This window comes from Podarcis filfolensis, assembly GCF_964270895.1.
Source record: "Podarcis filfolensis genome assembly, chromosome: 3".
Classification (NCBI taxonomy): Eukaryota; Metazoa; Chordata; class Lepidosauria; order Squamata; family Lacertidae; genus Podarcis; species Podarcis filfolensis.
In genome coordinates, this window is record NC_139606.1 from 59,541,767 (window position 1) to 59,567,072 (window position 25,306).

At 40.6% G+C, this 25,306-nt stretch overlaps 1 protein-coding gene and 2 long non-coding RNA genes across 3 annotated transcripts in view; all 3 read left to right on the forward strand.

The window, feature by feature from the left end:
- Nucleotides 1–25,306, forward strand: part of LOC310760040 — a 592,410-nt gene that overhangs the window by 253,109 nt on the left and 313,995 nt on the right. The gene's annotated exons all lie outside the window — the stretch shown is intronic.
- Nucleotides 1–25,306, forward strand: part of ENPP1 (ectonucleotide pyrophosphatase/phosphodiesterase 1) — a 43,058-nt gene that overhangs the window by 460 nt on the left and 17,292 nt on the right. Inside the window, exons 2-8 of the mRNA XM_083607645.1 lie at nucleotides 11,467–11,539; nucleotides 12,691–12,807; nucleotides 15,038–15,163; nucleotides 16,834–16,894; nucleotides 20,686–20,783; nucleotides 23,395–23,474; nucleotides 25,103–25,222. Coding sequence (XP_083463771.1) covers nucleotides 11,467–11,539; nucleotides 12,691–12,807; nucleotides 15,038–15,163; nucleotides 16,834–16,894; nucleotides 20,686–20,783; nucleotides 23,395–23,474; nucleotides 25,103–25,222 — 675 coding nt within the window. The remainder of the gene's footprint in view (nucleotides 1–11,466; nucleotides 11,540–12,690; nucleotides 12,808–15,037; nucleotides 15,164–16,833; nucleotides 16,895–20,685; nucleotides 20,784–23,394; nucleotides 23,475–25,102; nucleotides 25,223–25,306) is intronic.
- LOC310760019 lies at nucleotides 649–6,692 on the forward strand. Its single transcript, XR_014546689.1, has 2 exons — nucleotides 649–1,462; nucleotides 3,028–6,692. It is a non-coding gene; the product is annotated as an uncharacterized lncRNA (long non-coding RNA).

A 25,306-nucleotide genomic window follows, 5' to 3' on the forward strand; every position in this document is an offset into this window, starting at 1 on the left:
TCCCCGCTCCGGAGCCAGGCGCCTCGAGAGACCCCGGGGCGGACTCGGGGACGGAGCGGGCGCAAAACCCGACCCCCGGCCGGCAAAGTACCCTACCTCGCAGGGCTGTCGTGAGGCTCCGAGGGGACGCTTCTCTTCCACGCAGTCACGAGCTCGCTGGGCGAAGGCAAGCTTTCCAAAGTGATGGTTGGTGACCTTCGCCTTTTTGCAGAGGGAGAAGCAAATATTTGCTTGGGCCACTCTGTGAATCTGGCTAAGGGACCCAAACGATGTGGCTGGCATCCTAAAGTGACGCAGGCTTTGCTAAAGCACCTAGGCAGCAGCACAGCTTCACCGAGTGGGATGCCTTTAATTTAGGAGGAACAGCAGACATGCTGCCTGACCTTTATGGCAAGTCATCTCCTCCCAATACAGGGGAAAATACTACCGTATGTGTGTGTGAGAGAGAAGGTTTGAAATTGGCCACCTACAATTTTCACTGCAATGATTCAGTGCCGTAACATGTGAAACGACAAGTGAATAAGAACCAAGTGCCCCTGAGCATGTGCAGAATTAAATTTCCTCGACATTGGTTACTTACATTCCACACCTTGCATGTGTTGTATCAGACAGTAGAGATGTTAGGAGCATGCCACATATGCTTTAACCGCAGCATCTTCCTTTTTGAAAGTATTCACTAATAGGGAGCCAGCTGATTTAAACACACTCCTATTAGGGCATTGAAAAACTTTGGTGTGTGGTGAAATGGTGGTTCGCCATACACTGGACTTAATAGCTGACATTGCCAACGATTTGTGTCTGTGAATTAATATTCAAGAGTCTAGTATGGTATTTGCACTCTTTAAACTTTCCTTGGCACTTGACATTAGAGTAGTAGTTGCAAGTTGGATTGCCCCACCTTTCTAATGCAAGCTCATCTGGGATAATGAGGATGGCAATCTGCATTACTGACTATCACAGTGAAGTAGTGAGAGTTATTCCAGATTAATTACTGCACATTACACAGGAGTGGCCTTCTGCGTGTGTAAACTGCAGCACAATTTATTTCAAAGGAATGGTTTGAAGGGGAACTGAGTTAAGATTATATTATAACCTGTTCTTGGGATGAAGTGGGAAAATAATATAAACAAACAAATACAGTGAGTGTCATATTAAGATGCAGTTGTGCTGCTACCCTGCATGATTATGCCTTATGTCCACTCCCATTGCTGACCCATCTTTCTTAATCTGTCAATTACATAGTGTGATGCCGGTGGTGAACTGAGCATTTTTCTTCATCATATTTTGATGGGAAAATTGATAAAACAGAATCGCCTTTTGAGAACTTCACTTTACATCGAATTCTGGAGGAAAGTGTGCTAATATATCCCTCTACACATTTACTCCTTTTCTGAGATACTTAGCTGGGGTCAGGGCTGTCCCAGAGGAGAACATCTGATGCAGCAGTGTTCTGCTCTTAAGAGTGAGTCACACTTCTGGACCCAGCTCAGTGGGTAGTAGTTAAAGCCTGGAGATACCATAGCCTTCACCATCTCAGGATTTGAGTGTGGAATCTTAAATCTCTTTAGTGGATCACAGTCCCTTTGACTTGTAACAGAGATATCTTTGATGTTTGTTTGAAAAGTCCTAGCCCTGGTTTTGTCTCATTGTTTAGTATGCTTAAGTGATGGAGTGCAGGCAGAACTGCATGGGTTTGTGTGTGTGCTGTGCGTGTGATTAGATATGTCTAATCTTTTGGAATTTATCTATCTGGCTCTTAAGAAGGTTGTTTGGAATGGAATCCTGCTAGGTATCTAGCTGAGAATTGGCTGAAGAAATGTTTGTTGCAACTCAAATAGCTTGCATAGGGGCTTTTTCTCAGCTGGAACTCACCAGAACTCAGTTCTGACACCTCTCAGTTGGGCGGTTTTGCCATTGGGAGAAGCAAAGTTACAGGGAACCAGGCAGAGGGCCTTCTTGGTAGAGGCGTCCTCCCTGTGGAACACCCTCTCTCAGATGTCAAGGAAATAAACAACTATCTGACTTTTAGAAGACACCTGAAGGCAGCCCCGTTTAGAGAAGTTTTTAATTTTGATGTTTTATTGTGTTTTTACTAATCTGCTGGGAGCCACCCAGAGTGACTGAGGAAACCCAGCCAGATGGGCGGGGTATAAATAATAAAGTAGTAGTAGTAGGTATTAGTATTAGTATAAGTATAAGAGAACAAGGGAGACGTTCATGGTGAGTTCCGGCACCCCAGTTTCTAGAAAAATAGCAGTGGCTTGCATCATGTTTCAATAAAACTGGTGCCTACAGTATTTTGAAACACCCATAGTTACCCACAAGGGCCAATATAATTGCTGAACCAGGCAAATAAACTTTTAGAATTGGTTTACTCTCCACTTGTTTCATTGTATCATGTGTACAGCAGGTGTGAGAATTGTTCCTCAAGCCTTTACAATTTTTTAAAATAGAAGTACATATCAATTTAAAAAGGATTGCCTTTTCCTCTCTAGGTCAAACGTTCCCAATCTGTTCTGTAACATAATGAGCAATTAAGATGCTTGGCTATATGACTAAAATATGAAGGCTCACCTGCTGTCAGGTTCTAAACCGATTAATTGGGTTGTGCACAGTAGGCCATAAAACCTTTGAGGTATGGATTATGACCTTTGTAAAGTTAGACATATAGTATCTTGAATATGTTGCTGTTCTACGGAATAGTAGAGAAGAAAGAATGATAGGAATGGATAACATGAAAAAAAAAATAGATCTGAGTAATGACTAGATTTTATATTTTCAATGTAATGGAAGATCTGCCATGACTGGTTTTTTCTATCTCATAAAGTCCACAATATTACTCTTATTCTTATTTTATCAGTTCCTTTTCTCCAGAGTATTAAACTCAAAGCAACTTACTGTATAGTCTGCTCCAGTTTACTCTCCATTCAGTCTCCTCTATCTTTTAGACTATTAAAACTACAAACTTTTTTGTTTTAACATCATGCCACTTTTCTCTTTCTCTCCAACGCTTTGTTTAATGTCCAGCCTGGTGAAGAGTTCTGAAGAAGTGAAAAGCTTCCTTACTATTTTGTGACATTTGGTTGGTCCTAAGAAATGTATTGCTCTACCCTGGATTTTTCTATGAACCAACATGACTATATGTGCCTTTTCTAGGAGGAGAATGCATGGACCAACGCTGTATCTTTGAAGCAATAACAGTGTGTTCCTAAGCATGTCTACTCAGAAGCAAGTCCTATTGAATTCAGCAGGGCTTACTCCAGGGCAGTGGGGGTTAAGATTGCATTTTAAATAATCTTGTTAAAAATATCAAGTTGTTAAGCACTGTTGCATAATGGCTTTTCCAACAAGAATACAGTGTGGCGAGAATACACAATGTAGATGGGAAGCTGAGGAGCAGAGAGAGAATGGAGTATGATGAATGTGTCTGTAGGACAGTGGAATGTAGTGTGTTTGGTGCATTGATATGAAATGTTCTTTGTTTTGGAAGCTACTGCTGGGTATTTGGGATACCAAAGTTTGTTTCAGGACTGCTTCTGATATAACATTTCATGCTTAAAAGTAGATGTCTTGAACCGTTGAAGATTTGAATTTTCCCACATGGAGACATTGCATAGTGATTAGTCATCAATGAACTGCATCTGTGAACAGAGTATGACTAGAATGGAGGATTAGGAGCCGTTATATTTCAATAATTTATTTAATTATACATTATTTGATTGACTTGTTTCATTAATTTCACTGCTTATAATTTTTGAATATTAAGTGGTATATAAATACCTGAAACAACAACAACAACAACAACAACTTATTTCATCAGTTTCTAAGCCACTCTTAATTATGATCCCAGAGTGGTTTGCAGTAATTTAAATGTTAATTATAAAATACAATATCACAGAACTAATTAAAATATCAAACAACAATAAATAACAGCAGACAGCAGATGACATCAGTTGTAGCTGACATTGTTACATCAAGTTCCCCCAAAGGACTGGGCAAAGAAGTGTGTTACTAAAAGCCAGGGTGCTTCCAGACTTGTTATTTTTGGATGGGATTCAGTCACATACTAACAAACTCAGTTTGCACAATTACAGTTGATTTTGAGATCTTGTGCAAGAAACCAGCTTCCTCAAAAGGTCGTACTTTTTGTGATAAGCAAAGTGATGAGAAAATACACTTGCTATGATGCCATGCTGTCTAATCTTGCAACAACAGACACGAATGCTTAGTAAACATTCTCTAATCTCCCTGCAAACATATCAGGGCACGTGCTCAAAAGCAAATAATCTGGTAGCGCCTCCAAACTGTAGCAGTGCCACATGCATGTCCAATGAGAGGGAATTCCACAAATGAGGAAAAGGCCCTATTTTGTTTTAGTGCACAGCAGGCTACAACCTATGGTGGAACAATGAGAAGAAACAAGCTCTCAGGCCCAAGGCAGGCTGATATACAATATTTCAACATATGATGCTCATGGGAGCATAGAACATTGGGCTGGAAGAAGCCCACAGCATTCTCTGATTTCTTCCCCCCACTTTTATTATTTTCTTTAAACAGCCAATGTTACCACACAAAGTTGTTCCAGTTACAAGCTTTTACAAGGCAGAGTGTAGTATGGAAGGAAAGAAAGTATGCACCAGGGTATTAATGAACACTGTTTGTTCTTGTGCTTGTAAAGAGTCACCTTGTCAAAGGGACCTTGTGCCTTGTGCTTTACCCCACATCCAGTATGGGCCCCCACATGACCTCTCCACATAGAAGATTGAGAGTCTGGGGGATACACAGAGCACTGACTCTTATTTCTGCAGAAGAGGTGCAGATACCAAACCTATCCCTTTTTTGGCATGCCCCTTATAACCCTCCTGCAAGAGAGTCCTGATGTTATTTATCCAGGTTTCCATTAGCGGCTCCTAAACCTTGAGAAGGCCATCAGAGTTTTCTATAGATATATCAATGTGCTGTAAAGCATTGAGGCCAATCGTCTATCTTTCAGGTTTGATCTGGTGTACAGGGATTCAAAAAGTGTAAGGGAGTGTGTGAACTCCCTTATTTCCTTTACAAGCCAGGTAAGCCACGAATAAGCATGCCTGAATCAGCAGAAACCATGTAATTGGTATCTCCTCCAGCCTCCTTCCTGATGGTTTGACGCCTGCCTATCAAGTCTCAAATTCTATAGATTCTCCCAGGACTCCCAGGACTGGAATTGCTGATACTTATCCAAGTTTGCTGATTTTTGTATTAATAACTCTTTCCCCCTCCAAATTGACCCCTGTCTGGTTGTGTGCTTTGAACTTTTGATGGCAATCACTTCTACCCATATGAAGGAATGGTGCTGTTTGCATCTAGACAAGTACGTGAGCCGGGATTAAAATCATTTTGCTGTACTAATTTCATACCAAAGTTAGTCTAACAGAAAAAGGGCAGGATATCTAAGAGCTAACAGATCTAGTTCAGTTGGGGGGGCAGGGAGAGCACTGTCTGTCTGTGTTTTCGAAATAAAACTTCTAAGTGAATGCTGTTTGATATGAACATGAGCAATTAATCACAATTTACAAGTCCAGTATTATATAGCATGGGCCATTTAGTAGTGTGATACCTTGGAAAACTACACCATTCCTGGCAGAATGCATAATCGTCGTCTTTTTAACAGAAAGAGGCAACCCTGAGTCATATGCCCTTAAATCATATGTGCTTTGGCATACACATCAAAGAGCAGGTGGTTCTTTGCCAGTGAATAAATATGTACAGTTTTTGGCAATGTACAGCTGTAACTTTATACCTCAACTTCCTAATGAACTTGTTGGCTCTTCTGGACTGTGCACCTACATTTGCAGGCTTTTGTCCCTGCTTGCCTGTATCTCCATGGCTGCAGTGCTATTCACATTTACTTAGGAATAAGCCTCACCGAACATGATGGGACTTACTTTTGAGTGAGCATGCAGAGTATTGCCCTGTTGCCATGAGAGAAGAAGCCCATGATGAACCCCACTTAACCATTCCAACAGCTTGGTCCTCTGTTTCTTGATTTCAACTCACTAATAATCTGATAAGCTTCCTGAACAGAGATGGGGAACTTGTGGTCCTCTAGCTTTTGCTGGACTTGGCACTGGCTTTGCATGTAGAAGAGGTCCTAGGTTCCATCACTGGTATCTCCAGGCAGGGTTAGCAGAGACGCCTGCCTGAAATCCTGAACAGCTGCTCCCAGCCAGTGTAGATAATACTAAGCAAGATGGACCAATGGCCTGATTTGCTATAAGGCATCTTCCGTATTGTGTATTTCTATTTTAGAATTTGACAGCAAAACAACAACTCACGAGTTTTGTATGTAAGAAGTGCTGCCTGCCATATTGTTTTTTGTAAATTCAGAGTGGTGAAAGGGGAAGCACTGAAGCAGTAGGAACAACAACCTAACCATGTTTGCTTTTATTTAGTCAGGTACACTAATCTTTTTCAGAGGAAAGTTATGATAGATTCAATATTGTGCTAGAACAATTCAAGGAAAATAATCTAGACGAGTTATCTTAAATAAGAGTGAATTTGTCTTACCTTTCGTGTTTCTCTCCTGTTGAACTTGGCCATATAAACAATCCTTTTGCACTTTCTGTACTTAGATATGTCAGCTATTAGTTAAGTGCCTGCTCCTGCATGAAAATGAGCCATAATTTCCTAATATACACTTGAATGCTTATTCACAATGACTGGCAATGATTCATTCAAAATTATCTTGTTCTTTTCAGTAGAAATCACACTGCACATACCAATAGTTTTGGAGAACATCCACTTTAGCTGCTAATAAGGCTAGCCCTTCGGCATATTGCTTTGTGAAGTTTAGGAATAATAATAAATTTACCTCTGTTAAAAGTAAACCCTGAGCTGCTAAACGTCAAAGCAAGCTGAAAGGCATTTGCAAACACAATGGTTTCATATAGGAGAAACTGACTAAGCACTGCCACTGGCTGACTTCAAGCAATGTATGTTCTGCAACCACACAATAAATAAACAGGCAACCAGAAGGATAGGTGTGGTGGTGGGATGACTGTTTCCAAGTTCTGAGGGATGATTGACCATGACATCCATATGTGGCTGCCAAATAAGTACATCATGATTCAAAGCATGGCAAGACTAGCCCTTTGGAAAATCCAAGATAATCTGGGTTTGGTCTCAGCCATGCGAAGTGTTCTTTATCATGCAGTTACTACCACTGAATTTTATGTATATATATAACACATGCATTCCACATGCCACGCTTCTGCAGTCATATGTTTGTCTTGGGGCAGGACAGGGCCAGCTCTGGTTTAGTATATAAGATCCCTATAACTTACATTGCACTTTTGCACACTGATTTGCTGGCAATTGGCATGGCTGACTGGTGGCAAAGTATAAGGCTGTGCTCTTGGATAGTTCACTCCACACAGGAAGGAAGCACACAAAGTAGAGGGCACCTCCTGCATATGTGTCTAAGGAAGTGTTGGTTATTCCTGCATTTTCAGTTTACCCTAACACAGCACACCATGCAAGTACCAAAGGCTTAAGTTATTCAATACACTCCAGAGCATTTGATTAACGAAATCATTATTTCTGGATCTTTGCAAAGTATACAGACCTTCTTTTGTAACTATGGATTTCTCCAAGGTGACAGGTTACATGAAACAATGTTAGTGTTATGGTGAAAATGGCTGCTTTGCATGAAATATCCTGAAGGCTTGCATAATTTGTGTGAAATTGTCAACAATTTCAGAGGTACCAAACAAAATACGTTTAAGAAATAATGATATTCAACTGGGTTGGCTTCTTTTAAATCTTGTTGTTTAGTTGTTTAGTCGTGTCGGACTCTTTGTGACCCCATGCACCAGAGCACACCAGGCACTCCTGTCTTCCACTGCCTCCCGCAGTTTGGTCAACTACTGCAATTGGTCTTACAATTGCAATTGGTCACCCCTTGCTTTTTCCTGTAAGACCAATTGCAGTCGTTAACAGTTGTCAACAAGCTTACCACACCTATCAGCCAATCACCCATTCACACCAGCCTTCTGAGTAATACCCCACCCCACCCTCTCACTATATATAAGGGTCTGGGGACTTCTGTTTCAGTGTATCTGAAGAAGTGTGCATGCACACGAAAGCTCATACCAATAACAAACTTAGTTGGTCTCTAAGGTGCTACTGGAAGGAATTTTTTTATTCTGTTCTGAGGTGTGTGTGTGTTTTTTTAAAGATGTTAGGACCACCTTACTAACATTACAAAAGATGTAATGACCACCACCACAAATGTTTTGCCTCGCTTGACACACACTTGGACCCTCAAACCATTTGGACTGCATAATTTCTTCTAACAATGCTTATTTGCAGAACAGCAAACATGGGCAAATCAGGACCAAAATCATGTTGCTTTCATAGTCTAATTGGTTTTCATCTGGAAGATCTTCCAAACTATTATGCCCTAGTGTTCTTTGTCTAGCATGAGAAAATGTTTCCCCACTTATCTGACCACCTGCTGCCATTGCCTATAATGTTTGCAAGGTGATGCTTTCTGTTTTCCTCCCACACAGAGGAAGCAGTAAGGAGACAAAAGCTCATGGCTTGAATACAATTTTTTTGTTCCAATATAAACAAGCACAAAAATACCTCTCAGAATAAACCAGAACATTTTCTTCTTTTCTCCGTAACCCCAAAGCCAACTCTAATTTTTTCTTCCAAAGTTCCATATATCATTGTGACTCTCCTGCTCAAGAATGAAATCGGAAGCTGCAATTAATGGAAAGGTCAAATTACACTTTTTGAAAACCAATTAATTGCCCCCCCCAATCATTGCTTTGCACTTTCCACCAGCTGCAGTCAAACGTTTTTACACATGTTCAGAGTAAGATTTGGTATCTTTCTTCAACTTTTCTTTCTAACTCCAAAGCAATTTGGATTAGTGCATTTGAATGGAGCTCAGCTGTTTGAAGAATAGCTGAGAGAGGCTAATTAACTTTTTCCCAGGTTTAGGGAGAGGGTAGTAAAACTGTGACAAATGAGGGATAGGATATTTGTTAAATTGGACAAAATATAATTAGAAGGGAAGGAAATTCATCAAAGACTAAGAAGTGTGCATAGTTTGTGGCCATTCCTTCTCTATAGCATCTTCAAGTGGTGCTTGAACTAGGACCATGTTGTTCTTTGGAGATGCATGGAAGCAAAGTGAAACGTGATTGAGCTTCATCTTATTCTTTGAAAGTTGGCATCCACAACCTAATTTTGCTTGTGGTGAGTGCTGGGTCAATGTAAAAGTGCCACCCTACTGAAAGTGGTTGTTGGTATATTGTTATGGGAAACATTATTGATAACTTACAATTGTAACCCCTAATAGGACTACTTTATCACATCAGATACTCATACTGTTTATTTACTAAAAATTAATTGTACTGTGTATCCAATAAAATGAATGGTTATGGATCATTTTCATAAATGTTCATCTTCCAGTTTGATTTGTTCTGTCGAAATCACTGGGATGTTCTTGCTAATCATATGGCTCAACATTTCCAAGTTCTAGGTACTATGCACTTGTTGTAAACACATGAATATTTTTGTAATGTTCTGAGGTTTGTGGTGCTGCGAACTTGCCTGTGTGTGGCTTGCATGAGAACCCAAAATGACATGAATCAGTGCAGCTCAGAAGTAACATTATCATTTCTGTAAGACTTCCTCACCACAGGAAGGGATTCATCCTCTCTCTACCAACCATGATGATATTATGAGGACTACTCATTTAGATGAGTTATATCCACTTGTAATGTGAAACTATTCAGCTGTGGCATTTAGAGAGGTGGCATGGTGGTATTTAGGCATTGTCCGGTTTTTAGTAAACTGTCTGAGGTTTGAGGTTTTTACTCTTGCTACCAGTAGCTGAATTCTAAATGTACCAATTTTGCCTTCTTGTTTTTCAGAAAGACAATCTGAAAACCATTCTATGCTCTTATCCCTTTAGAAAGAAGCCTCTATTTATAATAAAAACAAATAAATTATTATTTCTCTTAGAACATTTACCACATTTGGCACCATCCATCAATGTTCTGCTCTTGTGACATTTCCCTGCATTTAAGTGGAACTTTCACTGGAGCAGCTCTGTTGGACCATGCTCAGAAATGTGCAGTTTTCCTATTCTGATGTAATTAGAACTTTTCTATGATGCTGGGAAAACCCCCAAAATGTGACTTAACTTTCATCCTTTGCCTGCACCACAACAGATACCAGATGGCACCCAGGAGAGAAAAAGAGCATAATAACCCTCTTCTATTTGTGTGAAGTGACAACATTAAAACTTCAGCACAGCTGGAGAAGTTGTGTGCTTGCAAGCTCCTCTTGGTGTCCACAACCTTAGTGTTTGTGAAGAGAAGGCAGCTGTAATTGTTCTGTGGTTGCTACATTGTAGCTTAGGTATGCCAGATAATTCTGATGAAAACAGAAGCAGAAATTTACATTGTTCACCTATTTTGCCCTATGTCAGGAACAGAAACCAATCCAGCACTGGTCCCCACCCATCACCCCTAGCCTGCAAATGAAACTTAATTGATGACTTTTTCTGCATTTAAACTGCTTTTGCTTTCAAGAAAACGAATGAACAGTGAGATGAATAACAGACTGTTTGGTAGAAATTGAAGTGCAGCAGAACAGAAACAACACTGATTGTGATGAAGACAAGTCAGAATGAGGGTGCATCTGGGTGCACAGCTCAGTGGGCCAGCAGCGTGGCCCCTGCCTGGCCCAGTGCCATGGGCACGGGGGAAAGGATCGAATGGGAATTGCTGTTTTCTTACATCCCTGGGCCTGTGGTACTTACGATTATGGTACCTGCTTTGCTTCCACACCCATTCCCAATTCCAGCCATTTATGCATTAGATGTGGGGAAGAGCATATAACAACATAACTAAGTTGTCCTAGATGCTATGGTGGGACAAATTAAATGCCTGACTGTCATGTTCCATGAGACATGCAACATGCAGTTCTAGCTGAACATATAGAATAGGTTGGTTTCTTGTATCACTGGCCTAATGCTGCTTTAACTTCACAGTGTAGTATAATTTTGGGGGATGTTGATTGATTGCTGTTTACCCTCTTGGTTGATTAAGAACTTCCAAAGAACATATTTAATGTGTGCCCTGTGTGTTGTTCTGCATAGTGTACAGTAAACATGTGTTGTACACATGATGACAACATGTCAGAGCTGTGATTGCATAGACTGGGCAGAATTGTGCAACTTCTGTCGGCTGAAGTTTAAGTTCACTCTGAAAATCTTCATCATCAATCATTCATTTGTTGTTAATTAAATCAGCTCTTGGAACGATTGTGTTGGAGTCACCAGGGCCAGCTTCATTTCAAGTAAAAGTAATTAAAAGCACTACTTCTGTTTGCATGAATGAAGATAAGCAATGTGAATTGGTGTAATAAGTATATATATATTGACTGCTATTATCTCTTCTGTTCTAGGTATTATGTGTCATTGTGCTAACAACAATCCTAGGATGTATATTTGGGCTGAAACCTAGCTGTACAAGAGATGGTAAGTAATGAAGAATGCTAATATAAGTAGCTGAGCTTCTTTAGATATAAAAGGTTCACCTTGCATTCATTAGGTACACAGCATCCACTATTGGTTCTGCCCTTTTTCCCATTTATGAAACTTTCCATTTGTCATAAAATTTCTGTAACAATCTTGTCATAATACAAATTATGAATGCAAATGATAAAGTTTTTATTAGGCCTGTCACCCAGTAAAGGAAATCTTAGTTAATTAAATGAGGGATTCAATCAGATAGGTGCACTTGTGGGAATGAGTACAATGAGTCCTGCTAGAGCAATGAGGCTTCCCCCCCTTGCTCTGTGCCCCCAAGTTGGCTCGGGGGGTTGGAAGAACCTCCAGGATCACACAGAGGTAGGGGAGGAGAGCTTGTTCCATCGGGCAAGCAGAAATGCTTGCATTTATGGAACAATCATAATTGCATGACATTAAATTCCACTCAAAGGCAAGTGAAAGTCAGACAGCCATCCTATAAAGTCCCTTTCCACAAAGCCCATGTACAGTGACTAATCCATTGTGTTTATAGCTGTGGTTCTCATGTTGGTTATGTTTCATGCAAAGGCTTCCACATTGTTTTGCCAATGGTACACTTAACATACTGCACAAAAGGCAAACATACCAAACTTGCATTGTATGCTAAATGAGCTGTTTGAGGAATTGCATGGGTAGAAATATTTATGTGTGTCACATGAAGGAGACGTTTTAGTCAGCAGATTTAACAATTTTCCTACTTTTAGGCCAGTGCAGAGCCCAAGGACATCATTTGAGCTCTGCTTTCAGTTGTGGATTATCACTGGTAGAAATGGCATATTCTGTTGCTTCTGCACAGATCCATTGAGCTAAGTTTTCTGGTGAGGAAGAAAAACTAATGGGGCTAATCAAAATAGCAGTATTGCTGCACAATCTCTATTTGTTGCAGTGGAAGCCTGTTGGCTCATGCCTGCCCCTCATATATTTCTGCGCAGGTTGCTCGCCATCCATGCACAATTCCCACAGTACTTTTTGTTAGACTAAGAATTAGTGAAGGGGATCTATTTTTTCATGCAAATTTACTCCTGGGCCCATGATGAAATCTTAATTAATGTTGTATCAATGTTCAATTGCTAACATCAAGTAAATATGAAACATTTCAGTCAAAACCTGCAAAGGCCGTTGCTATGAGAGAACATTTGGAAGTTGCCGCTGCGACAAAGAATGTGTTAAACTTGGAAACTGCTGTTTAGATTTCCAAGAAGCCTGTATAGAACCGGGTAAGCATCATTTTTTGTATAAAATTTGTTCCCGTTCTTGAAGCAGCTTAGCATGTGGGTGAGCTGGGAGACGTGAACCAGCTGCTGTCCTGTTACAGCTGTCCCATTGCCATTTCAAACCATCATAGTCTGATTAAAACACTCTGCATTTTTCCTAAACAAAATGCTGCTTCTAAGACTACAGCGGTTATTGCTGCTGTTCCATGAAAGTGCTTAGACATTTTAGAAAATGCAGGCAAAACAACTCAATTGCTGCATACAAGGACCAGGTCAGATGTCCCTGTATATTGCTGGTCCCTCAGACTATCTAAAGATTAGTGGTACAGGGAATGAACTGGAAGGTAGGAGCGGTAGATGGGGAAGAAAGGTGTGCTGAGTTCTCTCTCCTACCTATTACTTTCCCCCTTAAGTCCTCTCCTCTGAGCTATTTCTCACCACCTGTGGTTCCCATATATGTTTTTGAAATGGCTGGGGCATTTCTGAAATGGCTGAACAGGTTTCAGGCAAGCATCTGGCTTCTGCTTTCTCCCTTCAAAACATGCCTCCCCACTGCCAGCTCATCTGATGTTTCCAGAAATTTGCCACCCAATGCCTAGCTCGGCCCTAATACTTGACTCACAGAAAACACTATACGGTGGTACCTCGGTTTAAGAACAGCCCTGTTTAAGAACTATTCGGTTTATGAACTCTGCAAAACCGGAAGTAGTATCCCAGTTTGCAAACTTCACTTCAGTCTAAGAATGGAATCTGAACAGTGGAAGGGCACCGGCAGCGGGAGGCCTCATTAGGGAAAGTGGTGCCTCGGTTTCAGAACGGTTTCAGTTTAAGAACAGACTTCCGGAACGGATTAAGTTTGTAAACCGAGGTACTACTGTATCCTATTAATGTCATGCCTTCTTCCCACCATGAAATCCTATGGGTCATGACTACTTTGCTAAGTTTCACCTAGCAGTTCTGTGAAAGTCAGTGGGGATGCATGAAAACTAATACAAATTTAATGGGTTTTTTTGTATTTTGTGTTTACTGATAATTCAGACTGATGCCAGATCAGCAAGGTGTAGTGGTTTTGTTCTCAGCATGAATAGGAAGTTGTATCCTGACTTGAAAGGGAGCTAAACCATAAAGGCAGTTTAACACTTTTTTCTGTCATGTTTCAGGAATTTAGAATTGTATGGATATCAGGCCTGGCATAGGAAACACCAAAGTCACAATGATTTTCCTGTTCCTGCTCCTCTTTCTTTCTTTCTTTCTTTCTTTCTTTCTTTCTTTCTTTTTGAAGCAGCACTCTGCTAACCCAGGAATTACAGTGATGCAATGTCAGGGGCATTGTGGAGAACTAAAATAGCAGCCCCTGGGCACTCCTCTGCAGGAGTCAGCTGCACCATTCTGGGGCTCTTTGTTTTTCTCCTTCTTGGTGCTCCATTGAGTGCTGGGAACAAGTAAAAGAAGTAAGGCTCCGGGGAGCCCAGAGTAGTGCAAAGAGTGGTGCTTCTCTGTTGACTGCTTCCACTGTAGCTGCCTGCCCGCTCAAAGTAACATGAGTTGTTGTACTGCACAGTTGCTTCCTGCTGATAGTTCTGCCACCCCCATCTTCTCCAGAGGAATGCAGGCAGTGGCTCTTCTAAGCTGCAAGGTGGATAGGCAAAGAGAAGCATCTTCTGGGCAAGGAGTGGAGAAGATGATGAGTAGGGAGGAGCTGCTGTCTGTGTTAGTGAGCTGCCTGTGCTGGCAATGGAAGAAAAGCATGGTTGCCTTGTACTGCTCTGGGTTCCACAGCCCCATATTGTTTTCTTTCTTTCCTGATAGTCAGTGGAGGGCTGGAAGTCAAATGAAAACAAATTAAACAGGCTGCAGGAGTTAGAATAGCATAGAAGGTGGCACTCTTCTTTTGGTATTGGTTGCCCACCAATGGTAGCAGAGATGGTGACTTCTACTACTTTGTACCCAGGCCCCCATCTGCTAGTTAAGGCTGCTAGGGATTGGGGGGGATCATAGACATGGAGGTTTCCATAGGGGGCACCTTGCCAACAACCCCCAAACCTGGAGTTAGACATATGGAGAAGATATTAAAATGACTAGCTTTTATAAAGGCAACATCTACAAACGTGCCAGCAAAGAAACAACGGCTCCTTTGATTTGTACCCATATAATTGCATTCAGATATCCTTCTACACAATACCCAGTTCAGCCATAATTAACCAAAAGTGGGATGGGTTCCATGCATTTGCAGCTCATATATGGAACTGTACCAAATTTCGCTGTGGGGAGAAGAACCGGCCAGAGTACCTCTGCTCCTGTTCAGAAGACTGTGTGAAAAATAACAACTGCTGTGTCAATTATTACTCAGTGTGTGAAGGTAAAATATTATGTTTGTTTTATCTTATTGTATTGGTCAAGGTATTGATAGCTGCTTTGATTTGAAAAATCTAAGGAAACCTATCCTCGGCTGAGATCCAATGAGCTACTGTTGCCATACTTGTAGTTGTCAAGCACATAGACACTTTATGGGGGGAAACAACAACAACTCTTACGTCAGGTAGCCTGTGCTTGAAAAACACTAAGTAAGTGTGGCAGATTATGCCCAATATTCAGGAGATCCAGGTAGGCTCCATCTGGAGTCTATTCTGGTTCTTCCTGATCTAGGGCTGCCACAGACTCCACAACAGCATTCTGGTAATGTTAGGAATTGCCCAAAGGATTTGGGCACATTCTGTTGGGTTTTGTTTTCTCTCCTTCAAAAATGGGTTTGCTATTTGGCATTGGAGGCTGCCACTCAAGAATCACAATCCCACCAGTTAAGTGTAGCTGAAGAATCCTTTTAATCTCGACTCCTCACCAGGACCAGACTAGATGTAATGGGGCCAACCAAATAATTTTGTCACTCACAGGTCTCCACCGTTCACATATAGAACAGGGACTTTCAATGAAGCATTCGATTTTCACCTCAAATGGGGAGCATGGGTGGCGGCGGATAAACTTTCCATCATCCCTATCCTTCTGTCTTGTGTTTCATTGTTTCAGCCACTTTTCATGGTCTGACTCACCAGCAGTAGCTGCATTGGGCTAAGAGAAAAATAGCTTGAGCAGCAGAGTTTGAAGGTGTAGCATGGGAATGGGCATAAGTCCCAAGACTGCTCTTATAGCTAATAATAAATAATAATAATAATAATATGGGAAGCAGCAGCCAATCAGGCCAGCTCTGCTGGAATAAGCATTTTGAAGATTACAGCTTATTATCTCGGGGGAGGGGGGTTAAAAAGAAATGCTGTCAATATTCAAAATGGCATTTTCTTAATTGCTGCTATTATAAGTATTTAGGGTTGAGATACAAGATGTAGCTTAGGTGTACACTCCCACACAATTATTATTTTTGTTTTAAAACTTTTCTTTTTTAGAAAAGGAACTGCGGATCCCATTATATATCTTAAAATTGCTTTAAATTCCTTTGGGAGGGTCACTTTTTATGGGGTATGGGGACAGCTTCAGTAGCAGATGGGACACCACCAGTTCTCCTGACCTCCAGTTGAGCATATCTCTGCTACTTACTAGGAGATAGAGTGGAAGATAGTGGTGAGGTCAGTGCAGTACAAACACACCTGCAGAACCAATCTGACATTCCTGCTGGTGCATTTGTGCCATGCCAAGCTCCCTGTTGCTTGGCCCTGCCTGTCAACCTCCAGATAAGCAGCAGCAATGTGATGGACCAGAGGGTAGGTGAGTGGGGGGAGGGCAACATACCATCTGCAACTGCCAGCTTCTTCAAGAAACAGAAGCCCCAATCCCACAGTTCTTTGGCTCCCAACCTATATCTTAGAATGAGTTCCTAGAAGTTGTACTCCTACTTTTTATTTTTTTTTAAAGAATGCATTAAATGACCATGTTGATGGGTTTGAATTTCAGGAAATGCATTGCTTTTAACTTCCCATACTTGCATATCAAGTCAGCTTTCCCCTTTCACATAATAGAATGCTACTAGTGCTACTAACAATTGAATAATATACTGATATCCTTCTTTTTGAAAATAAGGAAGGACAAGCTGGCTTGAAGAAAAATGTGAGGACTTAAATGAACCCCAGTGCCCAGAAGGGTAAGAATCAGTATATCTTTTGCATCTTTCTAAAAAAGAAAGGGTGCTGTGGCACTGTAAATCTTTCTGTAGTGGTTGTGCAGCAACATCTGAAGGTGTCACATTCTCTCATCCCTGCCATCCTTCCTGACATAAGTTTCTCTCTTCATATATATTACCTTTGGCATTGGCTCCCTGCCCATTTCCTGGTCCAGATTCATGTTCACTGAGGCTGTTGAGAGTTGGACATCTGAACAGCCATTAATGAACAGCCACCTATGCTTTAAACCATTCTTCCAGACTGATCCTTTCCCAGTTTTCCATAAGTTTTTAATGAGATTGTAAGGATTGATCTGTTCATCATAAAGCTTGGCCCAGACTGGTTGTATTCAGACTTTTGGTGCTCCAACTAAAATTAGTCATTTCTCCCACAAGCATCAACACAAATGTTAGTGGGAGAGACCCAGCTAAAGTTAAGCACATTAATCCCATGGATTCCAGTTGGAATTCTAGTGGGGCAAGTCTCACTTTGTTCAAGGGGACTTATTTCCAAGTAAGTGCATATAGGATTGTTGCCTGAATATATATAACTTGGACTGGGTCTTACCTACTGAGAATCAAAAGAGCAGCCAAGAAGGAAACAGTATCACATTTGGAGGTGTTTTGCCCTTCTCGGCATATGATATGGGCCAGTTTAAATGATATAGCCAGTTAAAATAAATATTCAACAAATTCCCATCCCTTTCTTCATCCCAAATGAGCCCAGGGTGGCAAACATAAAAAAGTCAAAACAATACGATTTAAAGCAAAACAAAATATATTTAAAACAATTTAAAGACCAACTGAAACATTTCAAAACAATTTTTAAAATATCTAAAAATATTTAGAATATCTAAGACCATTTAAAAGTAATCACATACCCTCACAGTTGCTAATTTTCAAAGTTGCCAAGGCTAGTGTTTTTCAGCCATCAAATGTATTTCCTGGAGTGTATCTCCTATTTACAAGTTTGGTGGCAGGTGCATGTATGTTCTCAGTGACAGCAGCTAACACAAGTCCACCCAGTGTTGGAAAAATCATTATCATCTTGTAGAGCAAGGTAGTGCAATTTGATAAGACCTGATTGGAGTTTTGATTTGCCTCTTTTTCTGGAATGGAGATTCCTGGTGTTTTGTCTGGATGCATTCTTGATGTTTGTGAACATTGTAAACAAGGCAAAGCTATCAATCTTCTTGGACATAACAGTCACTTATATGAGGCAAACTGATTGACATATGACCAAAGGGAAACAGTTTGGATGAGTAGCGTACTATATTTAACTTGAGGTTTTTCTTGCCAATGCCAAACCAGAAGACAATTTGCAAAAAGAAACAAGTTACTTCCCAACCTGTTATTTTAAATTGGCTAGACATTTCATTCAGTTAAAAAATTGGCACTAAGCATTGATTTGAAGCTCTTACACTGCCTGAGGAATATAACTTAAAAAGATTTCATATATATAGTAAACTAACACTTCAAGCTTAGCCATTTTTCTCAGAAGTCCTACTAATTTCAGTGGAACATTAAAAGAACCTTGCTGATCAGACCAAAGGACCATCTTGTCCAGTCTCCTTTTCTCCCAGTGGCCAACCAGGTGTCTCTGGGTTTTCCATAAGCAGGACATAAGCCCAGTACTCCCCTCCCATTTGTGATTCGCAGCAGCTAGTATTCAAGACACTCCACTTCTGGCACCATAGCTATCATGGCTAGTAGCCATTGATGAATCTTACCTCCCACCAAATGTGCTTCAGAGAGCAGCCTTACCATGATAAAATCTGCTGCTATTTAAATGTTTCATTGACTATAAAATAAATTCTAGTATGGAACAAAGAGCATGTGTGTGGAGGTGCTATCCAACTTGCAAAAGAGAAAAGGAACGATGGCTAAAAACTAAACAGAAGACAATCAGCTGCCTGCTGAAAAGTAAATGCACAACATTCTTATAGAAATATGAGAATTCTGGGTACTTAACCCCAATCCCAAGGATATTCTCTCAGCCTTTGTTTGTGTTTTGTGCCCATTTTTTTTGAGATGACAGGTTTAGAACAGATTTGGTGAAGCTCACATGATACATCCGCTCATAAGAAAAGTACAGAACTCCTTTCACACTTTCTTCAGAAAACATTGGTACATTTCATCACTACATTTGACTTAGAGAGGTGGATCATCAAGCCAAATCCACTGCTAGCAGCAGAAAACCTGCCTGAAGCATCTCTATCTTATTAAACGCTCCTCTCCAATAGAGGGTACTTTGGTATATAGTGAATACCTAGGTAAACTTAAAAGATCACCCAACTATTTTAGCTAAATGTGTCAAGTCCATCAAAACTAATGCAATCTCTTATTTTTGCACCCTGTTCTTACAGATCCCCAGTGATCGAGATTCTTTTAATTAATTAGTTTAACCAGTTCCCAACCAGTTCCGCAGGTTTCCCAGACATTTTTCCTAAATCTTTCAGGCTCCAGTCTGAGCTCATTACAGCATCTCTTATGTAAACATCAAGTGATTACCATTCTCTTTAATGACAACCCTTTAGGAATGCCATTCCCCATCACCACTCCTCGCTGTCCCTCCATAAATGTGATTGTATTGTAATATTAAGGTTTTACAGGGACTGATTTCTGTATGAATGTATTTTTTTTACTAGTTAGTACTTGCAATATTTATTACTTCTAATGATAACCCTAGTTTAAATTATATGCTTTTACATATCATTTCCAGTGCATTATATGATATTTGGATATATTTATTAAATTATAATTAACAATATGTTATTGTTCTATATTTATTTGACTTCTGTGCCTTGTGGGTACCATTCTTTCTAAAATGTGGAAACTAACTTTATGAAGCAAATAAATGGAAAGGACTCATTGTAGTTACCAAGGAGATAAATGAACTTTCCAGCATATTTATTGAACTAGAGTTGCCTTTGGCTAGGCTCATGGCAACATTTTTTGTAGCATATGTCATTATGCTCCTTGCTATGTATTCAGTGCTTTTTCATCTAGATCAGGGGTCAGCAAACTTTTTCAGCAGGGGGCTGGTCCACTGCCCCTCAGACCTTGTGGGGGGCTGGACTATATTTTGAAAAACAAAACAAAAATGAATTCCTATGCCCCACAAATAACCCACAGATGCATTTTAAATAAAAGCACACATTTTTTGTCATGTAAAAACACCAGGCAGGCCCCACAAATAACCCAGAAATGCATTTTAAATAAAAGGACACATTCTACTCATGTAAAAACAGGCTGATTCCTGGACCGTCCGTGGGCTGGATTTAGAAGGCAATTGGGCTGGATCCGGCCCCCGGGCCTTAGTTTGCCTACCCGTGGTCTAGATGTTCAGTCTTTTCACACAATGAAAAAGGGTTTGGAGGTATAGCTTGAATTTATCTAAATGTGTGGCTCTTAAAAATTAGAATTGGTGAGATTGGTGCCTGTTAACCCTATTCAGGTGTCAAACAAATTGTGGAGCAGGTGACTGAGGGCTGCTGGCTCCTGGCCTCACCTTTGCGTGTCTGCTGGCCTTTCAAAGGATCCTGGGTCACAGGGAAGCATACGCATATAGAGTGGCTTCCCTCTTCAGACTTTCCCTTAAATCTGTAGACAGCAGGGACATGATGGCGTGTGTGGGGTCACTGGGTGTGGTCCTTCTCTCTTATTTATGAGCACATGGGGGAGAGCACCCAAAGGGGTGTAAAGAGTACTTGGAGAAAGAGTGAACAGCTAATAAATTCTTGCCTTTAACTGTCTCATTTCTAATTGCTCAGGTTTTCAAAACCTCCACTGTTGTTGTTTTCCTTGGATGGATTCAGAGCTGAGTATTTGCACACATGGGGTAGACTTCTTCCTGTTATTAACAAATTACGTGAGTAGCTTCTCTGTCTGAGCCACAGCATGTTGATCTATTAAGAATGTAATAATAAATCTAAACAGTACTTTCCCCTTGAACATGTTGTCTGCCCTCATGAGCTTCTCACACTTCCCATAAACTCATTTTGACCCAAATGAGGGTGGCAGTTTTATAGCAGCTGATGAGTCAAAAGACAAGAGAGACTTTGATGAAGCCAAGCCTGGATTCTATGAAGGGCAGGCATGATTAGACAACTGTTACTGTGGCTGGACTGCGATCATTTTGAAAGTGACCACAGTTCAAAACATGGAAAAATTTGGCGAGACAAGACTCTTGGACTCTTAAGGAGTTAGTATTGGGGATGAGGGCAGAAGAATGTTAAAAATAGAATATAGTCAGCAAGAATTTCAGTTGACTTGATTTTTTTTTAAAAAAAAGAAAGCAGCAACTCACACAACATATGCCCAACACATGGTTTATTTATTTGAATTTCAAGCTGGGAGAGTTGGGGGGGGGGAGACAAGACAACCCCTGCTTTTCCCTCTAGCCCCCTGTACCTCCTGTAAATCTGCTCCAGAAGGGTGGCTGGGAATCTCCAGAATACAAAGGAGGTAGCAAGAGGGGAAGAGGAATTGGGGGAAACCACTGCCATCCCTGACCTTCAGCGGGGGCTTCTGCCAGATTGAAGTGAACCAAACAAGCCTGTTTTAAAGCTGTTATAGGTAAAGCCTATGATTTTAGTCCAGAAAGTCCTGTATGTAAACAGAAGGCAGTTCTGCTCACCTAAATTGTTCCTGTTGACTTCTCTTCCTGTTCCCCTCTTTCTGTCCACCCTGCTTTAGTGCCTGTGTCCTATTTCATCAGGAGCAGTGGGTGTTTTTGTTTTGCGGTGTTTGTGTGTGTGTGTGTGTGTGTGTGTGTGTGTTATAGAGAGTTGCAGTGGGGAGATGGAAAGCGCCATTGTGCGTGAAAGCTCCATCACATCATTATACTTGTGCTTGCATATCTCTAGATCAAATCCATTATGCATATTGGTGTGTAGCACTGCAAGAGCAAAGTCTATGCTGTGGTATGCAGCATACTAAGAAAACAATGGAGCATTGATTGACTATATAAAAATTCAGGGGGCAGAATTAGCCTGTAACTTAGCAACATAGTAATTCCGTGGCAGTTCTTTGTTTAAATGTTTAGATATATAAAAATTTGTAAAGAGAGTGAGAGACAAGTGCTTAGTGGACATGTTTTGGCAACAGCACAGTATTTCTAATTTTACAATAATGTAAGCATTTATGTTGAATTAGCTTGCTAATCAGAACAGGGAACAGGTACAAACACATGCACACAAACCAGTTTCTAGAACAACTTTCTTTTGCTATGTTTATTAGCTATAGCTGTCACATAAACACAGGCTAAGTTCATTTGGAAGGTGACATGACGTAGCATTGGTCTAAAAACTCTAAAGCAAAAGTAGTCAGTGTGGTGCCCTCCAGACTCCTGTCATCCCTAACCATGGACTATGCTGCCTAAGGCTGATGGGAGTTGGGAGTCCAATAACATCATGCTGGCCACCCTGTTCTGAACCTTTGAGCCTGTAGCCTCCTATCATTCTGAGACAGAGGGGATGTTGGATACTTTAATTTTGAGATGATTACCAAATATTTTCCGTGAGTTGAATTAAAGAAGCAAAATGTTTGCATCTCTAGTTTCTGAAAATCTGATTTATTTGAATATACAGTAAGGAATGACCTTGTGGATTTGCCTAGGAGGGTCAGCTGGACTTCTTTCAGGTCTTACCTAATGCTTTCTCATCCTGCTTAATAGTAGTGGGTGGTAGGGTAGCAGCGCTTACCTCTGCTGGAAGGTCAGGCAAGTGCCATCACCCTGCTCTGCCATCCACTACTGCTCCTTAACCAGAAAAGCCCATAGTGTGAAAAGAGGACGAGGTGAAGGAATAAGGTCATGGGGCCTAATAAAAGCCAGAAGGACTCCTATCAAGGTACCATTTGTTTGACCACGATTACCCATTTCAGAGTGGTAATGAATGGCATGTTACTTTAAGAAATGAGATGAGAAGGGCATTCTTTAGAATGTGTTTATGGTAGTATAAGTTCTGGAGATTATTTTTAAGTTAGCACTAGAAACCAAAGACTGTCTCTGTAGATTTCTAAAGATTTAGTTTATTGATCCAGCAATGTAGGGTGGTCATAAACTGAAAACCACAAGAGGCAGGACTCTAAAGTGGAAAACTGTTAGTGTCAAAAGTTCCTATATTATGTTTACTCTCTTTATGTTTATTGGGGGTCAGTTGACGCATTCATATTGCTATGTGGTAGCGATTTGCTATACAGCAACAAATTGCTATACGGTAGTAGTTGTCTGGGAGGAACTCCCCATGGCTCCCCCAGACAGTTTATGTGAATATAGTTGCCACTCGCTGTCACTGCAAGCCAGTTGTGCTCCAGCCAGCTACCAATCCATAAATGCAGCTGGGGAAATGACCTTTGGTGCAATTGACAATTTTGTCATATTCTTATAGCACTTTGTAAAGTATTTGTATGAAAAAATATATTATCTGTCAATGTGGCATTGTTAGACAATTCTAATTTTATTTTGCTTCCTACAAAAGGAAAATGTGGAACATACGCTCATGGCATGAGACCAGTGTATCCATCAAAAACATTTCCCAATCATTACAGCATTGTCACGGTAAGAGCATCTTGGGATTCCTACACACACACACACACACACACACACACACACACCCTATGGAGGAAGAAAATGGATTTCATTCTATTTCATTTTCAGTTCATATCATTAGTAAGAGAGCTGTAGTTATGCAAAATTGTACAATATTGCAGTCAGCATGTTTTAAGAGAATTTTGGCTCTCAAGTTCCATTGCTTGTTAATAGTGTAAGGATTCTTGTGGGAAACAGAAGGATAACTGCAGAAAATGCATAATGCAAATGTGTACCTGTGAAATGCCTAGATGCTAATACCACGGAGGCAGACCAGTTCAGAGAGGTGGGCAGGGGCGGAGGAGGAAGAAATTAGTTGCTTGCCTAAGGCAGAGCTTTCATGTTGCTTTGTGCATGATAGCTGACAGAGACTAAAAGGGGTAATTAATGAATCTCGTTATCCTTTTGCTAATAACTAGCCATTCTCACAGTCTCAGGAAGTGCTTGGTGACCGCTTTCCTCAAATTCAGATTCCTCAGTCAATGCAATTTCTTAAGTAAAACATTAGATCAGTGTCCTGAAAAAAGCAAATTAAGCCTTGTTATCATCTTTTTATCACCTGGATACTAGCAATTACCCCTAAGTAAGACTATAAATCCCAAGCCTGAACATCTGCATGTTGAGAGCAGGGGTAGCAGGGAATTGGAGTCTTAACAACATCTTGGAATCACCATTTTGACTACCCTTTAGAGACTCATAACCATTTAGGGTGCCTTGTTACTGTCAGTACTTTGTGGAAGAGATTCAGTCACATACCAGAGCTTTATATTTGCACAATTAAAGTGGATTAAAGTACCCTGTAATTCTAGTGCAATGAATCCACTTAAAAACAACCACAGATTTTGTGGTTTGGAAAGTGATGGGGTGCATAAACGATTAACAGGAAGGTGTGTAAACCCCCTGCCAACCAAATTAGGAGGAATGCAGGATGAATATTCATTTCCATATAACTGCCCGTAAACAAAACAGCTCAAATGCTCAATCAGGACTGGACAAAGCTAGCCACCAACTAAGCTTCATGCAAGCAAATCGGGATGAACCTCAATAAAGAGGTTTGCTGGAGGAGCCCTTAGACAAAATCTGGTGAAGCAGAACATATATGTTTCTAACATTTTACATGTGTGTAATGTGATATCTTTTGGCTAGTTTTTTTAAAGTATATTTTAACCTTTTGTTTGCCAAAAACTCAGTGACTTAAAAATATGAAAGCAGTCCATCCCTTTACATATCTTCTCCCCACCCCTTGAGTCCATGATGCTAACTGAAATACCATTCCCATCCCAACCTTTCTTTACCCTCTTTCTTGTTCTGTCTCTCTTGCCTTTCAAATTAACACTGCCTCTTTGTTAATCTTCCCACACTCGTTAAGAGGTGTGTCCTACTAATCTGATGTCCTATGTGAATGGAGAGTATGCCCTACAAGCACCCTAAACTCTGGTGGGGCTGTACATTATAGGGAGAGATTGGTAAAGATAAGCAATATGTCAAGTTGGTTGGACCTGCAAGTGTTATTGCTCAAATACAGTCCCTTGTCCTCAGATGGTTGGAAGCAGAAGCAATGTTGATACATATGCAATGAATTAATCTTATTTTTTCAGGGCTTATACCCAGAATCCCATGGTCTAGTGGATAATAAAATGTACGACCCAAAGACAAATGCTATCTTCACTCTCAGAAATGTAGAGAAGTTTAATCCACAGTGGTACCAAGGACAGCCAGTAAGTGCTAATTATATTATATTTTACTTATTTCATATCCTGCCCTTCCTGCCAAAAGATATATGCCAATATATTATATAATAT